Here is a 24,800-nt window from a genome sequence, read left to right as displayed (position 1 = left end):
TGTGATTAATTTCTGTAGCCACCGGGTGCTGGAGAAAGCCCATGGCTTCAGTTAAAGCACGCTGCAAACTCCTACCTAGCATTTCTGCATGAACGTTGTAGTTACCAGGGCAACCAGTTTGGAATAAGTGGGAAGAAAGTCAACCTGGCTGGCTGGGAATGAACTATGGATATAGGCATCAGCTCAATTTGATCACAGTTTGCAGCTGGTTGGCCAGAGATTTCTGCACAGTTGGACAACAATCTTGCAGAGGCATATGTAGAGAGAGACCAGGGCTACAGTACAACTTTCCACTATTACTTATGTATTGTACATGTATTGAACTCACAAAAGAAAAGAAAAATGCCATTCCAACACAGAAAGCTCTACATCAGGTAAGACCAAGATTTCTAAATCCCCTCCGACAAAACCACCACCAGCATCAGTATTACTAGGTAGGAAAAGCTTCTGGATATATAAAGTGGGTTTGCCTGTTGGTGAACCAAGAAGAGGGAGCTGACAAGCCAAATCTCTGTGGGGACCACTAAAACAGCCCATCCAACACTCTGACTAATTTCATTTTCAATAATGATGATGATTTGTTAACCCCAGGCACTCGGGCGGCTTCCAACATATATAAAATATTAACACTTAAAAACCTCCCTATACAATTGCTGCCTTCATATGTCTTCTAAAGGTTGGATAGTTACTTATCTCTCTTTCAAGAACTAGGAGACACTTTTGGTGGGGAATATATTCAATTCTTCATGAGTTTCTACTTCTTCTTATGGCTTGGTCCCCATGGCAGATGACAATAACAGATTTAAAGATTCAGGGAGTGGGCCCCACAGAAAGAAATATGCATAACATTTGTGTACGCCAAAATATAGACATAGGTAAGGTAAAGGGACCCCTGACCATTAGGTCCAGTCGTGGCCGACTCTGGGGTTGCGGCGCTCATCTTGCTTTATTGGCCGAGGGAGCCGGCGTACAGCTTCTGGGTCATGTGGCCAGCATGACTAAGCCGCTTCTGGCCAACCAGAGCAGCACATGGAAACGCCGTTTACCTTCCCACTGGAGCGGTACCTATTTAACTACTTGCACTTTGCGTGCTTTCAAACTGCTAGGTGGGCAGGAGCAGGGACAGAGCAATGGGAGCTCACCCCATCGCGGGGATTCGAACCGCCAACCTTCTGATCGGCAAGTCCTAGACTCTGTGGTTTAACCCACAGCACCACCAAAATATAGACATATATAGATTTAAAACTTAAATGTCACCAGCCAACTCATTTCCCATTCAAATCTCTCCAGACCAATTTTTCAATTACTTTGCATCCCACTTCAGATCATCCCCAATTAGTTTCCCAGCAGATCTTTCTCCCAATCAATTACATGCATTCCCCATCAATTTCCCATTTTAATTACCCCCAATAACCTCCACGTGTCTTAAATTCACTTATTTCCCCAAATAAACAGCATATTCAGTAACCCAGATCATCTTTCAATTCAGGTCCTGTCCCCCCTCCATTTATTACCTATCTGGGACCACTTAGGACACTCAAGCCAGGAAGGGGGCCTGTGAATTAGGGCAAGCCAGGGCTGGCCCAAGACATTTTGCCACCTGAGGCAAACCACAAAATGGTGTCCCCTCTTCTCCATAGAAGAAGTAGTGAGTGAAGATCTACATCAGGAACAAGAGGGGAATAAATATCTACATTGGGATTTTCTGCTCTTGGGGATCCTGCTGCCTGAGGCAGTCGCCTCACCTTGCCCCATGCATGGGCCGGCCCTGTGGCAAGCCTCTCTTGCTGCTTATGCTGAAGAGGAAGGAGCTAAAGAACCCTTTGCCCCATCCAAGGGCAAGTCAGTGCTGCCACTTCCTCGCTTCAAGATAGGATTCTTGTTTTGAAAAACAAGCCAGGAGGATCATACCAGGCTTGAAAAAGCAAGGACCCTAAAACCTCTAGTTTGGAGCACACATTTCCAATCTGCATTGTTTGTTGTGGCAGCGATTACATTAATCACTGCACTGTCATGACGAGAAGCACGGGCGAGCAACAGCAATGCCGGGAATACAAGAATCCTGTCAAGGCTAAGCTAACCTTCCTTCCTTCCTCTTTTGCAAAAGCTTTCATTTCATAGGCAAACATCAGCTCAGCTCCTTTTTTTAGAAAAGAAAAACACAGCAATAAAACCCTCGTTGTGATTTAAAGCTCCCTGTCTAGGAAGAACAATTTAAATGATGTCACCATGACTAAAGAGATTTAAAGGAACAGATGAATCACAGCGCACTATTAATAGAACAATCCCACCTTGTGCAGTTTTTTTCTCTCGGCGTCCATGGAGGCTTGGGCTGATTTGATTTCCAGGCTGTGCTTCTTCACAAGGTCTTCCAGACCTTTCACCAGCTGTGCTTTCAAACGAATCTTCTCCTCGCCTTGCTCGTGTTTGGCTTTGCGGAACTCGTCCCTCTGCTGCGGCTTAACGGCGTCTTTTTCCAAACCTTCCGTTACCTGGAGTGACAAAGCGCAGCCACATCAATTAAAGTGACCACAGAGAAAAGGGTTAACTCAAGGAATAAAGCAAATGCACACATATAAATGCAAGCTATGCAGGTAAACATTTATCAACATAGGGGAGGCTATTGAAGACAGGCAATTAAATAAGAGACACTACAACTAAATCAAGAGGTCTTTCATTCTCTTTTAAAGCATACATTGGGGTGAGATTGGAATACAGTGGTACCTTGGGTTACATACGCTTCAGGTTACGGACTCCGCTAACCCAGAAAAATTACCTCGGGTTAAGAACTTTGCTTCAGGATGAGAACAGAAATTGTGCTCTGGTGGCGCAGCAGCAGCAGGAGGCCCCATTAGCTAAAGTGTATTTTAATATTTTGTTGGAAGCCGCCCAGAGTGGCTGGGAAAACCCAACCAGATGGGCGGGGTATAAATAATAAATTCTTATTCTTATTCTTATTATTCCACAAACAGGGAGCCACTGCAGAAAAGGCCCGTTCTTGTCATGAATTGGGTATGAAAAAGGGTTGTTGGGCCCTTTTGCAGACCAGCTCCAATGAACCATTAGCAATTTACCTGGAAATGGAAGGAACGGCTTCCAGTTAACTTAGTCTGTCTGAAATATACTCAGAGTCGAGAGTTGATTTCATGCTCTTTATTCAGCTCATAGTGGTGAGGAGGAATGGAAGTTCCCCCAGAATGTCTGCTTTATATACATTATTTACACAATGGGCTCCACGTGATTGGTTAATTCTGGGATTCTCCTGTAGGCCAATCAGGTTGCGGATTCGCTTCCACCTGGAGCTGGATTGGGTGGCTTCTGTGGACCAATCAGACTGCTACATTCTGGATCCTATCATTCTAGGACCAATCAGACTGCTGCATTCTGAATCCTATTGTTCTAGGACCAATCAGATTGCTGCATTTTGGATCCTATTCAGCTCAGTACATAACACTATCAAACTGCATCATCATGTAGAACTTCATCTACATAAAGTAGGAGAGATGTGAAGGATATGCACCTGAACGTCTCTACAGTCCTGCTTGCCTTGGCTCTGTTTGGTGGACGCTGCTTGCTGAAGAGGTAAGATCTGATTCTTTAGTTCCTCCGCTTCGCTCCTGGTCTTGCTTTGGGAGTTCTGCACCGTTTCCATTGCTTCTGTAAATGTGAAAAATGCCATGTGATGTGCTGAGATTTTCATGTGCACGATGAAGAGGATGAATGCATTTAAAAGAGTGTTGCATTCACATAGCTCATTACAGGGCTTTTGCTGTGAGACCTGTAAGGTGAGGCCAGTATTACTATTCTCATATTGCAGTTGGGGCAGAAGCAGGGAGGGCAGTAGCATACATAACAAACCTACATACAAAATTCAAAGCTGGGGTCATATTTGAACTGGGAATTTCCAAGTTCACGTTCATAAATGTTCCGCTTCTGCATCTCCCTGCACGGAAGCAAGTCCTACCTGTTTTATGCAGTATTTCATTTTCTTGCAACAGAAGCCTCTCTTTGGCAATAATCAGCTCCTCCTCCAGTGCTTTTGTGAGACTTTTTGCCTCCTTAGTCGTTTGATGAGCCTCCTTGAGCCGAATTTCCAGGTCCTGTAAATGTGCCACACAATTACAAACTTAAGACTGCTGTTTTTGCTTTAAAAATAATAATTTCCATTATCTGGAAGCACCCCAGTTGTCAATGTATTACTTTCCCTCTTGATAATGAACCATTTGCACTTTCTGTTCAGGGCAGCAGCCCACAAGATTTCTCGTCTTGGAATATGGCGGTGGATTTGGTAGGAACTATTACCCTAATCAGGGATGCAGGTGGCGCTGTGGGTTAAACCACAGAGCCTAGGGCTTGCCGATCAGAAGGTCGCGGTTCAAATCCCCGCAATGGGGTGAGCTCCTGTTGTTTGGTCCCTGCTCCTGCCAACCTAGCAGTTCAAAAGCACAAAATGCAAGTAGATAAATAGGTACCATTCCGGCGGGAAGGTAAATGGTGTTTCCGTGCGCTGCTCTGGTTCGCCAGAAGCGGCTTAGTCATGCTGGCCACATGACCCGGAAGCTGTATGCCGGCTCCCTCCGCCAATAAAGTGAGATGAGTGCCACAACCCCAGAGTTGGTCACGACTGGACCTAATGGTCAGGAGTCCCTTTAAAGGTACCCATGACAGGTCCAGTCGCGGACGACTCTGGGGTTGCGCGCTCATCTCACTTTATAGGCCGAGGGAGCCGGCATTTGTCCGCAGACAGCTTCCAGGTCATGTGGCCAGCATGACTAGGCTGCTTCTGGCAAACTAGAGCAGCACACAGAAACACCGTTTATCTTCCCCGCTGGAGTGGTACCTATTTATCTACTTGCACTTTGATTTTTTCAAACTGCTAGACTGGCAGGAGCAGGGACCGAGCAACGGGAGCTCACCCCATCGCACGGATTCGAACCACTGACCTTCTGATCGGCAAGCCCTAGGCTCTGTGGTTTAGACCACAGCGCCACCCGTGTCCCTTCAGGGTTCGCTTTACCTTTGCCTTTATTACTCTAATCAATTGTAAAAGGGCTTATGTGATGAGAGCAGCGATTTGCTCACAAGCTCCACCCTTTCAATGCTTCAGTCCCACCCCTCTCCACCTGCCGAAGAGTAACGGTCTGGAGGGGTGTGTGTGTGCAAAACCAGCTAAATTTCCACAAGCTAAATGGTGCGTTTCCCTGTGGGTGCTTGCTTGATCTGTGCAAGTCCTGTAGGATTTTGCCCTGACAAGTGTGATGCATCCAACCTCTCTCACACACATTACAAAGAAGTATTGCAGATACACAGACAGGCAGACAGAGTCAAGCTAGATGTGAAGGCTAATACGTTTAACATTCAGGTACTCGTCTTCTTTTTAAAGTGGCTTATAATTATTGGGATTGCAGCACGAGTAATGTGGGAACTTAACACTTTCCTCCATAGCTGCAGTCCAGGCAAAAAAGGTAAAAGGTAAAGGACCCCTGGACGGTTAAGTCCAGTCAAAGGTGACTATGGGGTTGCGGTGCTCATCTCGCTTTCAGGCCACAGACAGCTTTCCAGGTTATGTGGCCAGCATCACTAATCTGCTTCTGGCACAATGGAACACCGTGACAGAAACCAGAGCACGCGGAAATGCCGTTTACCTTCCCACCACAGCGGTACCTATTTATCTACTTGCACTGGCGTGATTTCGAACTGCTAGGTTGGCAGGAGCTGGGACAGAGCAACGGGAGCTCACTCCATCGCAGGGATTCGAACCGCCGACCTTCTGATCGGCAAACCCAAGAGGTTCAGTGCTATAGACCACAGTGCCATCCTTTACCTTTTACCAGGCAAAAGCCCTCACTGCAGTTGGTATTTGGTTTAGGGCAAAATCCGGCACAGACAGATTCCGTCCCAATGCTTTCTGGTGGTCCCCACTTCACAGCTGATCACTTGGGAGCCATCAACAACCAACATCATCTGTCTCTGTGTTTTAGCATCATGATAAGTAATACGATAAGTAGAACACTTAGCATCTGTAGAGCACTTTAGAGTGCTCCAAGGTGGTTTCCTGAAATTTTCTCAGCAAGCCTTACCAGTGGCATAGCGTGGGGGGTGCAGGGGGGGCCGGCCGCACCGGGCGCAACATCGGGGGGGGGCGCTCGCACTTGCAGCTTTCTGCCCCCTGCTAAAATCCATGGGTTAGGGGGCGCAAATAACTTGCCTTGCCCTGGGTGCTAACAACCCACGCTACACCACTGAGCCTTACCATCTTTACAAGGTAGGCTGGTATCGTTATGCCTATTTTGCAGGGAAAGGTGCTAGGGTAATATGGCTTGCCAAAGCCATTGAGTGAATTTTAAGCAGATATGAGTTTTGAATCAGGGGTTTTCTAGCTGCCACTCTTAGCCACTCAATACATCAGCTTAGCAATTAATAATAATTATTCATTTGCAACAAGAATGTGCCTTTCAGTCACCTTTCTCTAACAACTTCATATTCACATGAAGGAAAACACATCCGGAAAATCGTGGAAATGTCTCAGTCCTCTCTATATAACTTTGCCTTAAGAATTAATTAATGATCCCAAGAAACACCCCTTTCATTTCATCCTTTCATCCTACGTAAATTTCTGGGGGAACAAAATCTCATGCTACTGAAAGAAGTTTCTGCCAACTGAGAATTCTGCCCTGAGCAAAATAAGCTTTCATAAGAAATCAAAAGAAGCTTCCATGATAAATGTGTAAAGTATGTTCCTTTTGTTCGCGTTGTCCAAATTTTTTTCTGGAGAATGGCTGCTTTCTTTTGACACTCCGTGTTAGCTTGTGAGTTGGAATAAAATAAGAAGTTTCTAGTTATTTCAGTTGTGTAGTGTTATTTTCCACTATTGGAAAGCTAGCTGTTGGGACAGATATTTCTAGCATAGTCAGTTCTCTGCAAGATTTATTCAATCAATAACAAATACATACGGCACACCTTTCAAGGGGGGGGGGCAGTGTGTGCTGTGTTCCCTGATAGTACAAAGCCTTCACTTGGCTAAATCGCAAATGCCTAAAGCAACCTGCACATGTATAGACACAATTAGCACGTGTGCAATTTATGTTTTTGTATTGTAGGTTTTAAATTCCCAAGAATACCGCCTTGAAATCCATTTGTTGATGAAGATATGGTTGATTAATTAGTAATAAACGAGAAAAATGTCAATGGCAATGGCAACTGGGTTGTGCGCCTGCGAGGAAGAAAATAAAAGGATGAGTGCCACTTAGATGGCTTTTAAAGCAGATGACACAAATCCATTAAACTGTTCCCATTCCATCAGCCCCAGCCAGCATGTGTCATGCCTCGAGGCTGATGGCAGCTGGAAGGCTGCATTAAAATATGATTCAAGTGGGCAAGAAGAATATAACCCTGTGGTTTTGCACAGGCCCAGCCTCTAATTTAAAACCAGACCCTGAGCCACCAGGCATGCCGTATCACCACTCGAGAGATCTGGAGTCCAGCTGAGTGCTGCTTGTGGTGTGCTAACCCCATGGATAGCGAATGAGGTCCTGATGAAACAAAAACAGGTAGTGCCCAGCACCACATCATTTAAATCGAGCCCGTAAAGCTTTGCAGGTGGAAAAGAATGTAGATTCCCATCCATTTTTCAAACCCCACTTACTACAAGCTCATGCGCCCAGCCAGTGCCAAACTACACATTACTCTTAATGTGCAGCTTGTAGTTACCGTCTTTTTCGCTCTGTAAGATGCACCTTTTCCCTCCTAAAAAGTAAGGGGAAATGTGTGTGCGTCTTATGGGGTGAATGCAGGCTTCACACGGCTATCCCAGAAGCCAAAACAGCAAGAGGGATTGCTGCTTTCACTGCGCAGCGATCCCTCTTGCTGTTCTGGCTTCTGGGATTCAGAATATTTTTTTTCTTGTTTTCCTCCTCCACAAACTAGGTGCGTCTTATGGTCTGATGCATCTTGTAGAGCGAAAAATACGGTAACTCTTCTTTGAAAACAAACGAGCTTTTATCAATAGGTGTGACAGAAATGCAACATGTAGGCTTACTTCTTCCCTCCACAGCATGATCAGATGAAAATTCCAGTCCCCATCCTAATTTGGCTACAATTCTTAGGAAAAAACCTTCCCATTGGCACCAGTAGGAATCCCCCCCCATGTCATTCTAGCTGCATAGGGGATTACTGATTCCAATAACTCCGGAGAGGGATGAGATAAACCTGCCTTCCCCTTGTGCCGCGTTTCCTGTAAAGGTTGTCCAATTTGGCATGCCAATAATTGCTAAGAGTAAAAAAGGGAGAGGCAATTACAAGTTACACACATTAAAACGTAGCTTGGCTGCACTTTCTAATCTAGCAGAGAAGCTGTCCTGGTTCGGCTCCCAACTCCTCGTGCTACAACAGTCATAGATGAAGAAGATGAATGGGATAGCAAAGAGTAGGAGCTTACAGCTTTTCCTTCCATCCATCTCCTGCCCCCTGCCTGCCCATTGCCTCTGATGGACAAACTGAGGTCCAGCCTCCTGTTACCTCACACTGACCACAGGAGAGAACATGCCCCTCACAATCCAGAAGACGCGTTTAGGATGGAGGCAGCCATGGACAGCAATGGGTTCCAGGGGACCCCATTCTGCTGCTCCCCTGGCTGTGTGCTTACCCAACAGCAGCAAACTGTTGCTACAAGCTGCTGTTTTTAATTTCCCACAATGCCTTGGGATGCCCAGTGGGGCACTTGTGAGGCATTAAAATGGCGGCTCTCAGTCACCCACTGCAAAGGGCACTGGATGGGTGCCAGTTCTGATGGATCCTGATGGTATGACGAAACCCAAAGGTGTCAGGTGCCGCCACGGGAATTGGCTCTGCGTTGCCACCTTAGCTCAGCTCCATCAGTTTTCTTTTGGTGGGGGAGAGAACTTTTAAAAAACTGCCCCCTTCAGAAAGGGAAATCAAAGCTCAGGTTAAGACAACCAGTGTTATGAACGGTGTACAAGCTTTGCCTTTGCTATACAGTGGCACCTTGGGCTACATACGCTTCAGGTTACATATGCTTCAGGTTACAGACTCCGCTAACCCAGAAATATTACCTCGGGTTAAGAACTTTGCTTTAGGATAAGAACAGAAATTGTGCTCCGGTAGCACAGCGGCAGCAGGAGGCCCCATTAGCTAAAGTGGTGCTTCAGGTGAAGAACAGTTTCAGGTTAAGAACAGACCTCCAGAACGAATTAATTTCTTAACCCGAGGTACCACTGTATTGGTCTCCTCAAATGTAGTATTTTATATATATTTTCCCTAAACGGCAGCCATTTGCTTTGAATGGCTCTGGTGAGAGCTACACACAGCCCCCTCATGAATTTTCGCTGTTGGCCATTCTTGGCTGCCAGGAACTCGTTTCATAGATTTAGAAGCATGCTGATGACTTGACGACTCAAGGTGCAAAGCAATAAAAAGCTTTGTCACTTGCTCTAGCGTTGGAGAAAGACTATGCAGCAGGGTGGCACTGTGGGTAAAACCTCAGCGCCTAGGGCTTGCCGATCGCATGGTCGGCAGTTCGAATCCCTGCAGCGGGGTGAGCTCCCGTAATTCGGTCCCAGCTCCTGCCCACCTAGCAGTTCGAAAGCACCCCTAAGTGCAAGTAGATAAATAGGTACCGCTTTATAGCGGGAAGGTAAACGGCATTTCCATGTGCTGCGCTGGTGCTGGCTCACCAGAGCAGCTTCGTCATGCTGGCCACATGACCCGGAAGTGTCTCCAGACAGCGCTGGCCCCCGGCCTCTTAAGTGAGATGGGCGCACAACCCTAGAGTCGGACACGACTGGCCCGTATGGGCAGGGGTACCTTTACCTTTACCTAGTGTTATGGTCCTACCTGCATCTTCTCCTTCTGCTTCTGGCAACACTTATTCATTTCACAGATTCGCTGGCCTTTTGCCACCAGGTCAGCCTCCAGTTTCTTCACCTGCTGCTGGGAGGCAGCTTCTCGGGCCTCGTAATTTTTCCTCTGCTCCAGTTCCCTTTGCTGCCATTCTTTGTATGAATCGGCCAGGGACTGCTGCATGGTCTTTCTCCAAGTTTCTTTCTCCCTCTCGTGGGAGGCTTGGAGCTGCCTGACTTTCTCGGCAAATTCACTGGCGAGTTTCTGGTTCTCCCACTTGAGGTGTGCTGCCTGTGTTTCCACGCCGGCCATTTCGCTTAACTCCTCCTTGCAATCCAGCATGTCTCCTGCAAATGCCCAATGTTTGTTGACAAGCTCATTGGATTCCTCACTTGAAGACTGGATTCCATTTTCGAAGCTGAGCTTCGAGTGTGCCATCTGCTTGGGGAGGACCACCTTCTCATCTACTGGATTGTCCTCTCTTTGTGGCTCCCTCTGCCTTTTGCACATGGTGAATTCTGAAGGTACCACCTCTTTCAGCCTCCTGTGTTTTTCCAAAGTTTCTTCGAGGGTCTGGATGTGCTTCTGGAGCGCCTCTGCTTCCTCCACTTTGCTTTCGTACTGGAGGAGAGTTTCCCTTGTCTCATCGAGGATGTGCTGAACCTCTTCTTGGTGGGCCTCTTTGAGAGCTTGGATGCTGGCCTCATACTCATCGTTTTTAGTGTTCAAGGCATAGATCACCTATGTACACAAAAGGAAAGAACAACGTAATGTCATACGTGTGGAGGAAAAACTTAAACACATAGAAGAGTTCCCAAAAATAGACCAGAGGCAAGAGTACTTCATGCAGCAGAGCTTTACTTGTGCTGTAGGCGAATGAGCGTAGTGATCACAAAGCCAAAAACATTCAGGATTGGCACAGTCCATAAAAATCCAGTTGTAGCACTTACAAAAACTTACAAACTTATAACAAGACTAAACCTTAACACTATGTACAGAACACCACACCAGAAGGGGGGGGGGGAGGAGAGAGAGAGAGAGAGAGAGAGAGAGAGAGAGAGAGAGAGAGAGAGAGAGACCCAGGCTCCTTCTGGCCTATATTTATGGTCAGCATGGCCTTAATTGGAAGGGATAAGAGAACCAGTTCAAACCAGCTTCCCAAAAGGTATAACCCAAACAGTCATGAAGCTTCTACCTGCTTCTCTCACACAGAGAAACTTCTAGTAGCTTCTAGAATCCTCTTGTATTAATCAGAATAGGAAAAATCTCCACACATTAGATCAATACTTTCTGCACCAAGAAATGCAAACTGACACATAATAGGGAGGGGGGTGACCTGTTAATATATTATAGTGAAGGTTCCATGGTTTTACTTCTAAGTAGTCCTGAGCACACTTGACTGGGAGCAACCTCTACTCAACCAAATTTATCTTTATTTATTTTAAAAAGTGTTTAGATACTGTCCTCTCATAAAGTATCAAGATAGTATACAGCTGTGACATTAACATATGAGAGTGCTGGAGGTGAAATAGTTAAACAGGTTACCCAATCAGAACCCAGGGGTGGAGTCAGAGGGACTATAAAACCAGCTCTGGGAGGGGTGAAGGGAGAGAGTTCATTGGGGGTTGGTTGGTGTGGGAGTGAATTGGGATAGAGTCTGTGGGTAGGTAGAGTTAGTGTAGCGAAAGAAGCTGAGTCAGGAACAGTTAGGAGCTAGGCAGACAAGTAGATATCTGAGAGGTGGTTTAGTGAGTGAGAGCAGGTAGCGGAAGTTATAGGTCTGGATAGGCACCCCATGATTGTAACTGCCCGATACCGTTTATGAAACCACCTGCTTGTTAAACTGCAATAAATAAACAGAAGTTTATGTTCCAATTTAACCCTGACTGGACTCAGTATTGTCCCAGGTAGGGCTTGGGTGGTGGCAGTGAGAAATAAAGTGGTGACACAGGGATTAATAGACGGTGAATGTCCGGACCCTGTGTGATTGCCACAACAGCAATATAGAAGCATTTTGTTGTTCGAATGATGGAATGCACAGTTGCGTAGGCCTGTTTGCATTTTAAAAATCTTGAAGAGATGCCTGAAAGTCTAAAGGATGTCAAATCTCTGCTAGAAGAGTTGTCTGCAGCACAGGGTTGGTGCCACTAAATTTCTGGTCCAAGCCAGTTGGGCCTCTCTACTGTGTGGGGATTGGATTTACTTCCAACAAAACATGGTTTGCATTGCAGTTTATGCATTTTTTAAAAGTTCAGGGACACTTGTGTGCCCCAAGCGGAGACAACGGAAGGGATTAATAGGCAAAAAGGGCAAGGGCCACTAGTAAAGATTGGGAATGGGGGTGGGGAGCAAATGAGATGTTTCTAATGAATGCTCAGAGGCAAAACCATTTAAGCTTTTTCTTCAAATGTATGTGGCAGATTACTTCCTTCTGGTTATGTGTAAGGCATGGAAATAGGGACCAGAATAATAGCCAGCCATACCCCCACAAAGATTAACCACAGTGTGGGGACACTGAAAATTTAGCAAGCTTAAGCTGTTGGTTCTGCCAAGCCATGAGAATGATGCCATTCCTCTGTTTTCACAGATTTCTCATCAGTGACACAGACGTTACAGATGGCTATAGGGTCCTACACAGTGCTTTTTTCCCTTTAAAAATGTTTAGGGGTACTCTCATTTTCCTACTCCTATTGAAATGCTGCCCCTCAGTGAGGCCAAACCTAGATCCACAAAATGTTTAGGGGTGTGCATACTCCTGTGTCCCGTCCCCCCCAAAAAAAGCACTGGTCCTACTCACCTGCATCAAGCACACATAAATTTATTTGGGGCGGCGTTTGAAATTAGCTGGGCCTTTTGCGTCTTTTCCTGCCGCACTACCCACACCAAACATCTGATTAGCCCAGCAGCACAGTGGTAAAAAGTGCGTCTTTTTTGCTGTTGTGTGCATCAGGTGTTTGGTGGGGTAGAGAAGTAGGCAAAAGAAGCATCATTTGTTCCCCTGATACCCTGAAGACCCCCCCCCCCCCGATTCTCCCAGCAGCATTTTTTTCCTCTGCAGGGCTGCATGGTCTGGTAGAAGGGAAAAATCCCCACCCCCAAAAAATCCCCACTAACACTGCTACAGGAATAGGGCTGGCCAATATCTGGTTTTCAACATCACAATATATCACCAGCCTAAATATCACGATACGTCGTGAAATATATCTGCGGCGGGGAGGGCCTTGCTGGGTCTCCTCACGGCGGCAGAGGGTCCCGCTATAACTCCCCGCAGTGGCAGAGGGTGAGTCACAATTCCTTGCAGCAGCAGAAGGCCTTGCCATGCCTCACCACAGAGGAGAAGGGCGCACTGCGCTTCCCCCCAGCAGCAGAAGGCTTTGTTGTGCCTTCCCGCGGTGGCAGAGGGTCCTGCTGTACCTCCCTGCAATGGCGGAGGGTGAACCGCGCTTCCCTGCAGCATCAGAGGGCCTTGGCAAGGCTCCCTGTGGTGGTAAAGGTAAAGGGACCCCTGACCATTAGGTCCAGTCGCGGACGACTCTGGGGTTGCGGCGCTCATCTCGCTTTATTGGCTGAGGGAGCCGGTGTACAGCTTCCGGGTCATGTGGCCAGCATGACTAAGCCGCTTCTGGCGAACCAGAGCAGTGCACAGAAACGCCGTTTACCTTCCCGCTGGAGCGGTACCTATTTATCTACAGTGGTGCCTCGCAAGACGAAATTAATTCGTTCCGCAAGTCTTTTCGTCTTGCGAGTTTTTCGTCTTGCGAAGCACGGTTTCCCATAGGAATGCATTAAAAATCAATTAATGCGTTCCTATGGAAACCGCCTTCAGACCAGGTCCGGGGACAGTCTGTCCCCCGACCTCTTCTGAAGGCTGGCGGGGGGCAAAAGTCTTTGCTCCCCCCTGCCTGCCTTCAAAAGCCGTCCGGGGGCTTTTAAATCGCTCCGGACAGTCCCGGGGCGATTTAAAAGCCCCTGGTTAGGCAGGCAGGGGGGACAAAGACTTTTGCCCCCCACCCACCTTCGGAAGAGGTCCTGGACCTCTTCCAAAGGCGGGCGGGGGACAAAAGTCTTTGCTCCCCCCTGCCTGCCTTTCCGGGAGAGCGGGAAGGCAGCGCTGCCTTTTCCGCTCTCCCGGTTAGGCAGGCAGGGGGGAGCAAAGACTTTTGCCCCCCGCCAGCCTTCAGAAGAGGTCCTGGACCTCTTCTGAAGGCTGGCGGGGGGCAAATGTCTTTGCTCCCCCCCGCCTGCCTTCAAAAGCCGTCCGGGGGCTTTTAAATCGCCCCGGACAGTCCCGGGGCGATTTAAAAGCCCCCGGTTAGGCAGGCAGGGGGGACAAAGACTTTTGCCCCCCGCCCGCCTTCAGAAGAGGTCCTGGACCTCTTCTGAAGGCTGGCGGGGGGCAAAAGTCTTTGCTCCCCCCCGCCTGCCTTCAAAAGCCGTCCGGGATAGCGGGAAGCGCTTCCCTGCTATCCCGGACCGCTTTTAAAATGCTGGCGGTGGGGAGCAAAGCCTTTCGGCCCCCGCCAGCCTTCCTGGACCTCTTCTGAAGTCCGGAGGGGGGGGGAAGGCTTTGCTCCCCACCGCCAGCATTTAAAAGAGGTCCCCGGAGATTTCCCTATGGGCTTTCGTCTTGCGAAGCAAGCCCATAGGGAAAATCGTCTAGCGAAGCATCGCAAAAACCGAAAAACCCTTTCGTCTTGCGGGTTTTTCGTCTTGCGAGGCATTCGTCTTGCGGGGCACCACTGTACTTGCACTTTGATGTGCTTTCTTTTTTAAAATAATAATAATAATATTTATTACTTTTAAAACTTACAAGAAAGAAAAAAGAAGAAAGAAGACGAGAAGAAAAAACAAAAGAAAGAAAAACAAAGACAATACAATACAATATAAACAGTACAAAACACAACCTTAACACACTAAATTAAACAAAACAAAACAACATTTAAAAAAAACATACATCATACCATTTCATTACTCTATCTTTCATTCCCTTGTTTCATCGACCTCCTCTCACCTCCCTTTTTGTATTCCACTTCTGTTAATTGTTTCAGCAATTCCTTTCCATCTTTCTCTATTTTTTGTCATATAGATATCTTAACATATTTTTAACCTTATTTTCCATTATTGCTAAAATACTTATTTATGCTTAACTCCTTATAACATTTCTACTAAAGCCATAAAATTTCATTCCAACAATTTTTCTGCTGGAGCGGTACCTATTTATCTACTTGCACTTTGATGTGCTTTCGAACTGCTAGGTTGGCAGGAGCAGCGACCGAGCAACGGGAGCTCACCCTGTCACGGGGATTCGAACCACCGGCCTTCTGATCGGCAAGTCCTAGGCTCTGTGGTTTAACCCACAGCACCACCTGTGTTGGTAGAGAGCATTAAATGTAAGGAAGTAGTGTGGTGGTGGCCCAAAGGGCCACAATAAATATGATAATGTGAACCCCTATAAATCCTTGAGTGTGCTTCTAATAGAGAAGTTATGATAACCTGTTGCTTTATGAAACTGATGGTTTTGCATGTTGCCGCCACCACCCACTGGTGCAGAAGTACAGCTCATATGTGAATCCCAAAGATACAGCTCATAAGCTGGAGCATAAGTTGCTACATGGTGCAAACGGCTACATGTAACACAGGTTCCCAACATGCATACTAACACAATGTAACAAGCAGTGGGAATCAGAGCTGAATCAACAGAAATGGCTAACGCTTATTGCGCATGTGTATTAAACAAGAAATGAGGTAATGATGTACATGATTAGTGAAAATTGAAATCCTTTGTTTGAAATGTTATAAATACTACTGCCCTTGAGCGGGGTTGCAGTTTTGCAAAAAGATTTGACTGTAACCAGTTGCTTTGCAATAAACAACAATGGACTCTTAACTCCTCTTGTCTCTGAGTTTTATTGGCTTAAACTCAGAAGATAAGCCATTTTTGGCTTACAACATTAGCAGAGCTACCCCCTGGGACGCTGTCAAGTCTCAACCTTTTGTTCACCAGTACAGTGGTACCTCGGGTTAAGTACTTAATTCGTTCTGGAGGTCCATTCTTAACCTGAAACCGTTCTTAACCTGAAGCACCACTTTAGCTAATGGGGCCTCCCGCTGCCACCACACAATTTCTGTTCTCATCCTGAAGCAAAGTTCTTAACCCAGGGAACTATTTCTGGGTTAGCGGAGTCTGTAACCTGAAGCGTCTGTAACCTGAGGTACCACTGTATACTGCCTTGTTGAAACACTTATCACAATGCTATTTCAACAATATGGCAATTAATCGCATAGCCCTACAGAGGAGCAGACCCTGCTTGTGCATTCTCTTCTCTGCAGGACAAACAAATGGGATGAATGAAGTTTAATGCATTGCAGGAGGTTAGTCTAGATAACCCTCGGGATACCTTCCACCTCTACAATTCTATGAATTAAACAGGCTGGCTCAATATATATAGCCATGCATGTAGGTCCCATTACTTATTTATTTGTAAAAGTAGTTATATGCTATATCAAACAATATGGGAGCAACGTGAAAAATAAATAAATGAAACACTATTAAAAGCAGGACAGATAAATTATGAAAAATGAGTGGCTATTAAATAATAAAAAAACCACATTAGAGAGTCTGCAGGCAGTTGAGGAAGATGCATGAAGTTTAAGAATGATCCAAAATCCTGCTGTCTACAACCTGCAACAGCTAAGTCTATCCGTGCAAACGGCTTAATATTACTTGACTTGAATACGCAAGAAAAACGACAGCCTCCAGGAGTATTGAGGCCAAGCCGGTTATGCACACAAGCACACACCAAGACCGCACATCAAGAGATAGTGGTGAAAATTATCTGTCTCCTCTCCTTGAAGCCATTTCCCCTTCTCCTTTCCCTTCCAGGCATCAACGATGGTTTTCATATTGCCTATGGACCGATGTGGGTGGCGCTGTGGGTTAAACCACAGAGCCTAGGACTTGCCGGTCAGAAGGTCGGCGGTTTGAATCCCCATGACGGGGTGAGCTCCCGTTGCTCAGTCCCTGCTCCTGCCAACTTAGCAGTTCAAAAGCACGTCAAAGTGCAAATAGATAAATTGGTACTGCTCCGGCGGGAAGGTAACCGGCATTTCCGTGTGCTGCTCTGGTTCGCCAGAAGCGGCTTAGTCATGCTGGCCACATGACCCGGAAGCTGTACGCCGGCTCCCTTGGCCAATAAAGCGAGATGAGCGCCGCAACCCCAGAGTTGGCCACGACTGGACCTAATGGTTAGGAGTCCCTTTACCTTTTTATGCACTGATGCAAATCATGGCCGAGCGCTTGTCCACACTTCTGCTCAGGCTGCATCTAAAAAGCACGCTTTCTAGGCAGGGGTCCAAGAGGTTTTCCCCTTTCCGAGGGAAAACCTCTTTAGCAGTAGATTGGAACAAATGGTATTCTCTGAATTGCCGTTTGCTCTGACTGAATGCTCAAGAGCAGTTTTCCCCGGGGAAGGGGGAAGCAACAGAAGAAGAGGAAAGGTGGATAAGCCCTGAGCTGAGGGAGGAAGACAAAAACACATCTGAAAAGTCTCTGCATGCAGAGCAAGAGATGTCCACACTAGGACTGGGCAATATATTGATATATCGTCCAAAACCGGTTTGAAGTCTATATCGCAATATCAGTTTCATAATTTTTGACCTGGCAATATATTGCAAATCATGATGTATGTATGTGTATGCTATGCAAAATCACAATGAGGGGGAAACTGTGAAACCAGCCAATGTCTCTACATAGCTCCATCCTTCTTTCAGACATCGTGATATATCACAATGTTTAGCTGGTGATATATTGCGATGCAGGAAACCAGATATTGCCTGGTCCTAGTCCACACATGCCTTCCTAAAGGGGGCACATGCCATAGAAGGCTTTTGACACACCAGTCAGGAAACCAAATAAAAACTTTATCTTTCTCAAATGAGAACAGAACAGAGACAGGAATAATACACATAATGATACACAATGCGCACATGGGCAGAAGTGAGATAATGGAAGGGGTACATGGGAGTTGAGCAGAATTTCTGGAATTACCCATAAGACGGCTCAAGAGTCATGGGGCAGCTGCTGAAACCGGGCTGTGCACCCTCTGGGGTTGGGTGGTTGATGCTAAGTGGTGTTGCTGCAGTTAAGATTCCACATGGCTGCTGTCCATTAAGCAAACAGCATCAAAATAAAAGCCAGGCACATGCTCACTGCTTGGTGATATTTGAAGACTGCAGTCTTAAAAATAACAGGAGTATCCGTGCTGTGTCTGAGAACATTCCAGATAAATATGCAACAGCAAAACATATTCTGGGAACTGAGCAAACAAACACCCTAAAGCTATATTGGTTGTTAAGACACTCCTATGAGGGAGTTTCATATTACTTCTTGTGATTTCTATGTACAGTGGTACCTCTGGTTACGTACTTAATTCGTTCCGGAGGTCTGTTCTTGACCTGAAACTGTTCTTAACCTGAAGCACCACTTTAGCTTATGGGCCTCCTGCTGCTGCCGCACCGCCGGAGCACGATTTCTGTTCTCATCCTGAAGCAAAGTTCTTAACCCGAGGTACTATTTCTGGGTTAGCGGAGTCTGTAACCTGAGGCGTATGTAACCCGAGGCACCACTGTAATATCAACTCTTCTCTTTTCTTTTTAGCCAGAGAAAACGGTCTTCCATAATCCTTCCTCCTGGAGGAGCGCTAATGAACCCAGATGTTGCTCAATTATTCAACGACTGCTGTCAAATTGGCGGAAACGGAATTAAATAATTCTGCATGTTGCCAATTAGTAGCAATGGTTCAGATCCTGGGCAGGGGTGCTCTTGTTTAGAAAGGGACAAGAAGCCATTTCATCTGAAGGATGAGATTACTTGGGAAGAAAGCTCATGGGGTCACACTCCAGCAGTGGCCGGGCCAGATCCGTAGGGGATGGGGCCAAGTCAGTGTCCCTCCCCAACCTGTTCAGCTCAGCTGAGAAGGGGGATATTTTCATCCCTAGTCGCAGGGCAGCGAGATTTAAAGCAGGATGAAAGCCTATCTCTCACTCAGATGATCCATAACAATATGGTGAATAGTAGTGAGGGCCTGACTTCTGGGTTTAAAGCTTCTTGCCCCACACACCATCAGATCAGCTGAGAAGCAGTCAGCTGTTTTCTTCCAGTTTGTGCTTACTGGGTTGGGAAGGTTTAAACCTGTCTGCCCAGTGGGCTGTGCTGGCGATGACATTGTGCCCTCCCTGCCCCTCAGTCAATGCAACCTGCCCTTCACTGAACACTTCCTGTCGTTTCTGCACCAGAAGCACAGCGATGGGAAATGGCTGCACCAGCCGAATTTCCCATACACATTCTTATTATTTATTCTGTCAAAAAAAAAAAAAAAATTAGAAGTGCAGTTTGCTAGCACAGAGGCAGAAATGATAGCATCTATTCCTTGAAGCCGAGGAATGAGTCCCCTGAGCTGGGGTTCATGAGTTCACTTCATTTTTAACATTAAAAACAACTTGGAGAAACGGATCCTGCTTTTACTGTCTTTTGTTCTCTCGCTGCTGTCTCAATTCTGGTTTTTTTACTGTGTTGTAAAATGTGTCCTTCACTGGTTTGTCATCTTTTGTCTGTCTGGATCTGTTCTAGAAGCCTCTCTGCTCAGGCACACAAGAAGGGATCTGTTGGTTTTAAGAATTATCTCCAGGATGAAACCAAGGCAGTCCACAAACCCACTCAGTTGAATGCAACTCATAAATCATATACTAGATCGTGACGTGAGAACTTTACTGCTTTCCTAGTCCTAGGCATCAACAATACAGAGGTACCTCTGGTTCAGAACTTAATTCGTTCTGGAGGTCCGTTCTTAACCTGAAACTGTTCTTAACATGAGGTACCACTTTAGCTAATCGGGCCTCCCGCTGCCGCTGCTGCGTGGTTTCTGTTCTCATCCTGAAGCAAAGTTCTTAACTCGAGGTACTATTTCTGGGTTAGCGGAGTCTGTAACCTGAAGAGTATGTAACCTGAAGCATATGTAACCCGAGGTACCACTGTACATGACTCCTGAGCCGTGTTTAGCTCGCTAGTCCGCAAGATGTGTTGGACTTGACTGAGAATCGGGTAGGATGTACGTTCTGGATGCACTCATCCTACTTGTTTGTCTGGTTCCCCCATACTGTCTCATTCATCCATCCCCCTTGTTTCAGAATGTACAAACCACTTCCCAACAAATGTTTCCACAGCAGTATTCAATAAAGATACCAAAAAACCCCAAAATGCTAATAGAAATAAATATATACCGTATTTTTCGCCCTATAGGACGCACTTTTTCCCCTCCAAAAATGAAGGGGAAATGTGTGTGTGTCCTATGGGGCGAATGCAGGCTTCAGGAAGCTCTCTGCAAGCCTTGGGAGCCCGCGGGAGTTCCCGTCGGGCTCCTTAGGCTTGCGGATAGCAGCCTGCATCTCAAAACCAGGCCCCGGGCTTCAGTTCCCCGACCTGGTTTGGAGTCTGGCGGCAGGGAGAAGCGCGCTTCTCCCTGCTGCCAGCCTCACAAGCTCGGGGGACAGCGGGGGGGACAGCCTCACAAGCTCGGGGGACAGCCATCCCGCTCTTCCCCGACCTGGTTTGGGCTTCAGGCAGATATCCGCATGGCGTGGGAGCACGGCGGGAAGTTGCGCCTGTCTCCCAAGGCTTGTGGAGAGCTGCCTGTTCTGGCGGCTGGGGTCAGGGGAAGCTCGGGCTTCCTCCGCCCCAGCCCCGCGCCTGGGGGGGGATTTTTTTTTTCTTTATTTCCCCCACCCAAAACTAGGTGCGTCCTATGGACCCGTGCGCCCTATGGGGAGAAAAATACGGAATGCAGCCAATATAAAAACAAATCTTTAAAACACCACATTATACAAACACAGTGGTGTTATAGACTTAAGGGGGAATTGCCCAAACCCTAGAAATTAATAAATGCTAGGATTTGGGGATATAGATTTAAGTACAAGCCAGTGCCGGAGCGCATGTTTCCGGTGCCTGGCGCAAATGCGCAGGGCGCATCCCCAAGGGGGGGCAGGGCACAGAGGGAGCCCATTGTCCCTCACCGCAGCCCAACTTCACATGCCGGAGCCTGCCTGATGGGAGCCTGTTGTGGGGGCACATGGTAGCACCCCCTCCCCCAAATGTGCCCGGGGTGACAGCCCCTAATCCCCGCTATGCCACTGGTATACGCCACTGGAAACCAGCCTGACTGGCTTAGTGAAGAGCAAACCTGTTAACATGGCAAAAGGTGTTGAAAGGCCATTGAGGAGGAATCCTTTGGCCTGGGGAGTCAGATGTTACCAAGGTGATGGGGTGTGTGTTTGAGGGGACAGAAAAAGGGCATTTTAAAGGAAGGGTCCTGGGAAGGAGAAGCAGGAGGAAGAGCTGAGATCCATTTTGGGGGAAGCTGGTGGCAAGTCCCTCTTGAAACGACCATGCTGTAAGATCTGTAGTCCCTCTATGCAGACTGAAGGTGTAAATAGGTGAATAAACCATATTTCGTGACAGTCTCCTCCGTGTATTCCATTCTCCAAAGGGAGACAGACCCTGTGTGGGTGCCTGGGACCCCATGGCTCTTGCTACTGCTCGGCAGAGAGAGGGGCAGGCACCTGACAATTGTAACATGACACATTATCAAATGGCAAAGTCACACTTCAGGGCAGGCTCTGATGCTATGGCTGGCTCTTTTGAGCATCACCATATACCTGGAAATACAGCGGTACCTCTGGATGCGAATGGGATCCGTTCCGGAGCCCCGTTCACATCCTGAATAGAATGTAAGATGTGACTGTGTGTCTGCGCGTGTCACATTTTGTCGCTTCTGCGCATGTGCATGACATCATTTTTAGCATCTGTGCATGCATGAGCGGCAAAACCTGGAAGTAACGTGCTCCATTACTTCTGGGTCACTGCGGAGAGTAACTAGAAAACTGAAGCACATTTAACCTGAGGTATGACTGTATAAGTGGGATGCGGGTGGCGCTGTGGGTTAAACCACAGAGCCTAAGACTTGTTGATCAAAAGGTCGGCAGTTTAAATCCCCGCGACGGGGTGAGCTCCTGTTGCTCGATCCCTGCTCCTGCCAACCTAGCAGTTTGAAAGCATGCCAAAAAGTGCAAGTAGATAAATAGGTACCACTCCGGTGGGAAGGTGAATGGCGTTTCCGTGCACTGCTCTGGTTCGCCTAGAAGCAGCTTAGTCATGCTGGCCACATGACCTGGAAGCTTTAAGCCGGCTCCCTCAGCCAATAAAGCGAGATGAGCGCCGCAACCCCAGAGTCGGCCACGACTGGACCTAATGGTCAGGGGTCCCTTTACCTTATGACTGTATAAAGAAAATGAGGATAATAATATGAGGAAAGGGCTGGTCAGATACTGGACCTTATCTAGGGAAAATCCAGCAAGTAAAAAAACAACAACAATCCCATGTGCAGATTAAAATCCTGCCTAGAAGCACCCAGCACTGATAGATCTGAATCTTCCTGAATTCTCACATGCAAAGGCACACACACTTTTAAAGTCTTTGGTGAGGCTGTTCATTCCCTGCTGCTAAATCGTGTACTAAGAGTTATGTGTTCGTCTTGGCAGCATAAAGTATGCAGTGGATGGGGCTGGGCAGAGAGATGTTAAGTGATTCTTGGAGAAATGTCCTGATTTATGTTTGTTGTTCCTGTCCCATTAGTCTTGCAGGAATCTGCCGTCAGCACTAAAAGAGCTGCTCCAGCAGCCAGACTCATTAACTGTGTAAAAGGTGTCATGAGAAGGTGTGAGGAAGGATAGAAAATAGAGGAGAAAACCCAAAGAATGAGAAAGCTTTCTGGAAGGCAGCAGGCAGAGATCTATCTCATTTATACCGAACCTTTCTCTCCAGATATGTATATGGAAAATAGCTAACAGGAACTAACAGCAGGACAAACATGCATGAGTAGTAATCAACATATAACAAAGAGATTAATAGAAATTTAAGGGAAACATCTAGATTACAGGTGTCATTTTTGTATGTGTTGTAATTTTTGTATGTGTATGTGTGTGTAAACATTTATACTATCCTTTTCTGACTTTTTAAAAACAAAAACATTTGTTTGCTTGGAAATAATCCCCACTGAGTAACTGGATTGCAGTCATTTATATACCAAGGAGACTCTTGAGAGTCCCATGGACTGCAAGAAGATCAAACCTCTCCATTCTGAAGGAAATCAGCCCTGAGTGCTCACTGGAAGGACAGATCCTGAAGCTGAGGCTCCAATACTTTGGCCACCTCATGAGAAGAGAAGACTCCCTGGAAAAGACCCTGATGTTGGGAAAGATGGAGGGCACAAGGAGAAGGGGACGACAGAGGACGAGATGGTTGGACAATGTTCTTGAAGCTACAAATGTGAGTCTGACCAAACTGCGGGAGGCAGTAGATGATAGGAGGGCCTGGCGTGCTCTGGTCCAGGGGGTCACAAAGAGTCGGACACCACTAAACAACAACAACATATACCATTTACCCAGAAGTCATATTGAACTTAATGGGGCTTACCTCTGAGTATACAGTGGTACCTCTGATTGCGGATGGGATCTGTTCTGGAGCTCCAGTCAGATCCCAAGGTTTCTGCAACCAGAGGGACAGCTTCTGCACATGCGTGCGTGGTGGTAGAGCACTTCTGTGCATGTGCGTGGGGCAAAACCCGGAAAAATACTTCCAGGTTTGCCACCTACGTATCCTGAAGGATACGTACAGTAACCGGAAGTGAAAGCAAGTAGAGGTACCACTGTATATTTCATGGACTCATAGAATTGGAGAGTTGGAAGGGACCACAAATATCATCTAATCCAACCACTTCTAATGCAGGAATCTTTTGGCCAACGTGGGAATGTGCTGTTAGTTTTTATTGTATTTTATTGTTTTAAAATCCATCTTCAAAGCTGAATGTAGAAATGTAGGATGGAAATACTCGTATTTGTAATGCATAAATACAGTGGTACCTCAGGTTAAGAACTTAATTCATTCTGGAGGTCCGTTCTTAACCTGAAACTGTTCTTAACCTGAGGTACCACTTTAGCTAATGGAGCCTCCCGCTGCGGCCGCCACCACGCAATTTCTGTTCTCATCCTGAAGCAAAGTTCTTAACCAGAGGTACTATTTCTGGGTTAGCAGAGTCTGTAACCTAAAGCGTCTGTAACCTGAGGTACCACTGTACCTGGTGGGAAACGGGATCGCTTTCGATCTGACCTGAACAACTTCTGATTATGCACCATGTCAAATGCAGCCCACTGGCCATGTCAAGTAAGTAACTCAGCTCCTGGAAGTCACAAACCTCCTGGTCTTGCTACCTGTAACCACGTGGATTTTCTTGACCTCGAGATGAGTCAATGAGGAAAGCTTCATCTACTGAATATCTGCCTACATGCTCAGACTGCTCTTAAAGGCGCAGTCCATAATCATAGTCCACAGTGGTTGGTGTTCATTTACTAGCTTGGCAGCAATTACACAAATTCACATTAAAGCTTTATAAATAATTGTCAGGGAACTGCCATCAGTACTGGAGGGAGAGTGCAAAAGCCAGAGGGATTCCAGAGAGCGTCCAGGGATCGGCAGAAGCAGCCCATCTTCTGGGGAAGAGAATCAGCGTAGCACCAGTGGAGAAGGGGGGCAGGTGGGGGAAGTGGCGAGGCGGTCCCATGACTCCTTGCCTGGGACCAGCGGGGAGAGTAGGGGTCCTCCGCTGCCCACACCCTCCTTGTGCAGAAGGCTTTCGCGCAGAGAGAGTAGGAGGAGACTAGGCGTCAAAGAGCTTCTTTGCTGGAAGAAGTTTAAGAAACGCCCACTCACGGATTCTGCCAGCGACTGAGTCAGCCACGGATGAGCGGCGGTCCGGACAGAAAAAGTTCACTTTGGCAGCCCAGCCAGGTGTTTGCACCCAGCCAGGGAGATAGGTGCCTGCTTACGCACGAGC

General features: G+C 47.0%; 1 protein-coding gene across 3 annotated transcripts in view; it reads right to left on the bottom strand.

Annotated features, from left to right (window-relative positions):
- Nucleotides 1-24,800, bottom strand: part of FAM184B (family with sequence similarity 184 member B) — a 69,052-nt gene that overhangs the window by 28,539 nt on the left and 15,713 nt on the right. For all 3 annotated transcript variants that reach the window (XM_081925560.1, XM_081925561.1, XM_081925559.1), the window contains exons 2-5: nt 9,853-10,599; nt 3,965-4,100; nt 3,521-3,657; nt 2,292-2,492 (exon numbers count right to left, since the gene is read on the bottom strand). In XM_081925560.1, the coding sequence (XP_081781686.1) occupies nt 2,292-2,492; nt 3,521-3,657; nt 3,965-4,100; nt 9,853-10,599 (1,221 nt within the window). The remainder of the gene's footprint in view (nt 1-2,291; nt 2,493-3,520; nt 3,658-3,964; nt 4,101-9,852; nt 10,600-24,800) is intronic.

This window comes from Podarcis melisellensis (genome assembly GCF_964234715.1).
Source record: "Podarcis melisellensis genome assembly, chromosome: 9".
NCBI lineage: Eukaryota > Metazoa > Chordata > Lepidosauria > Squamata > Lacertidae > Podarcis > Podarcis melisellensis.
The sequence above is the reverse complement of the archived record's forward strand: the minus strand, read 5'-3'. Positions and strand labels throughout refer to the sequence as shown.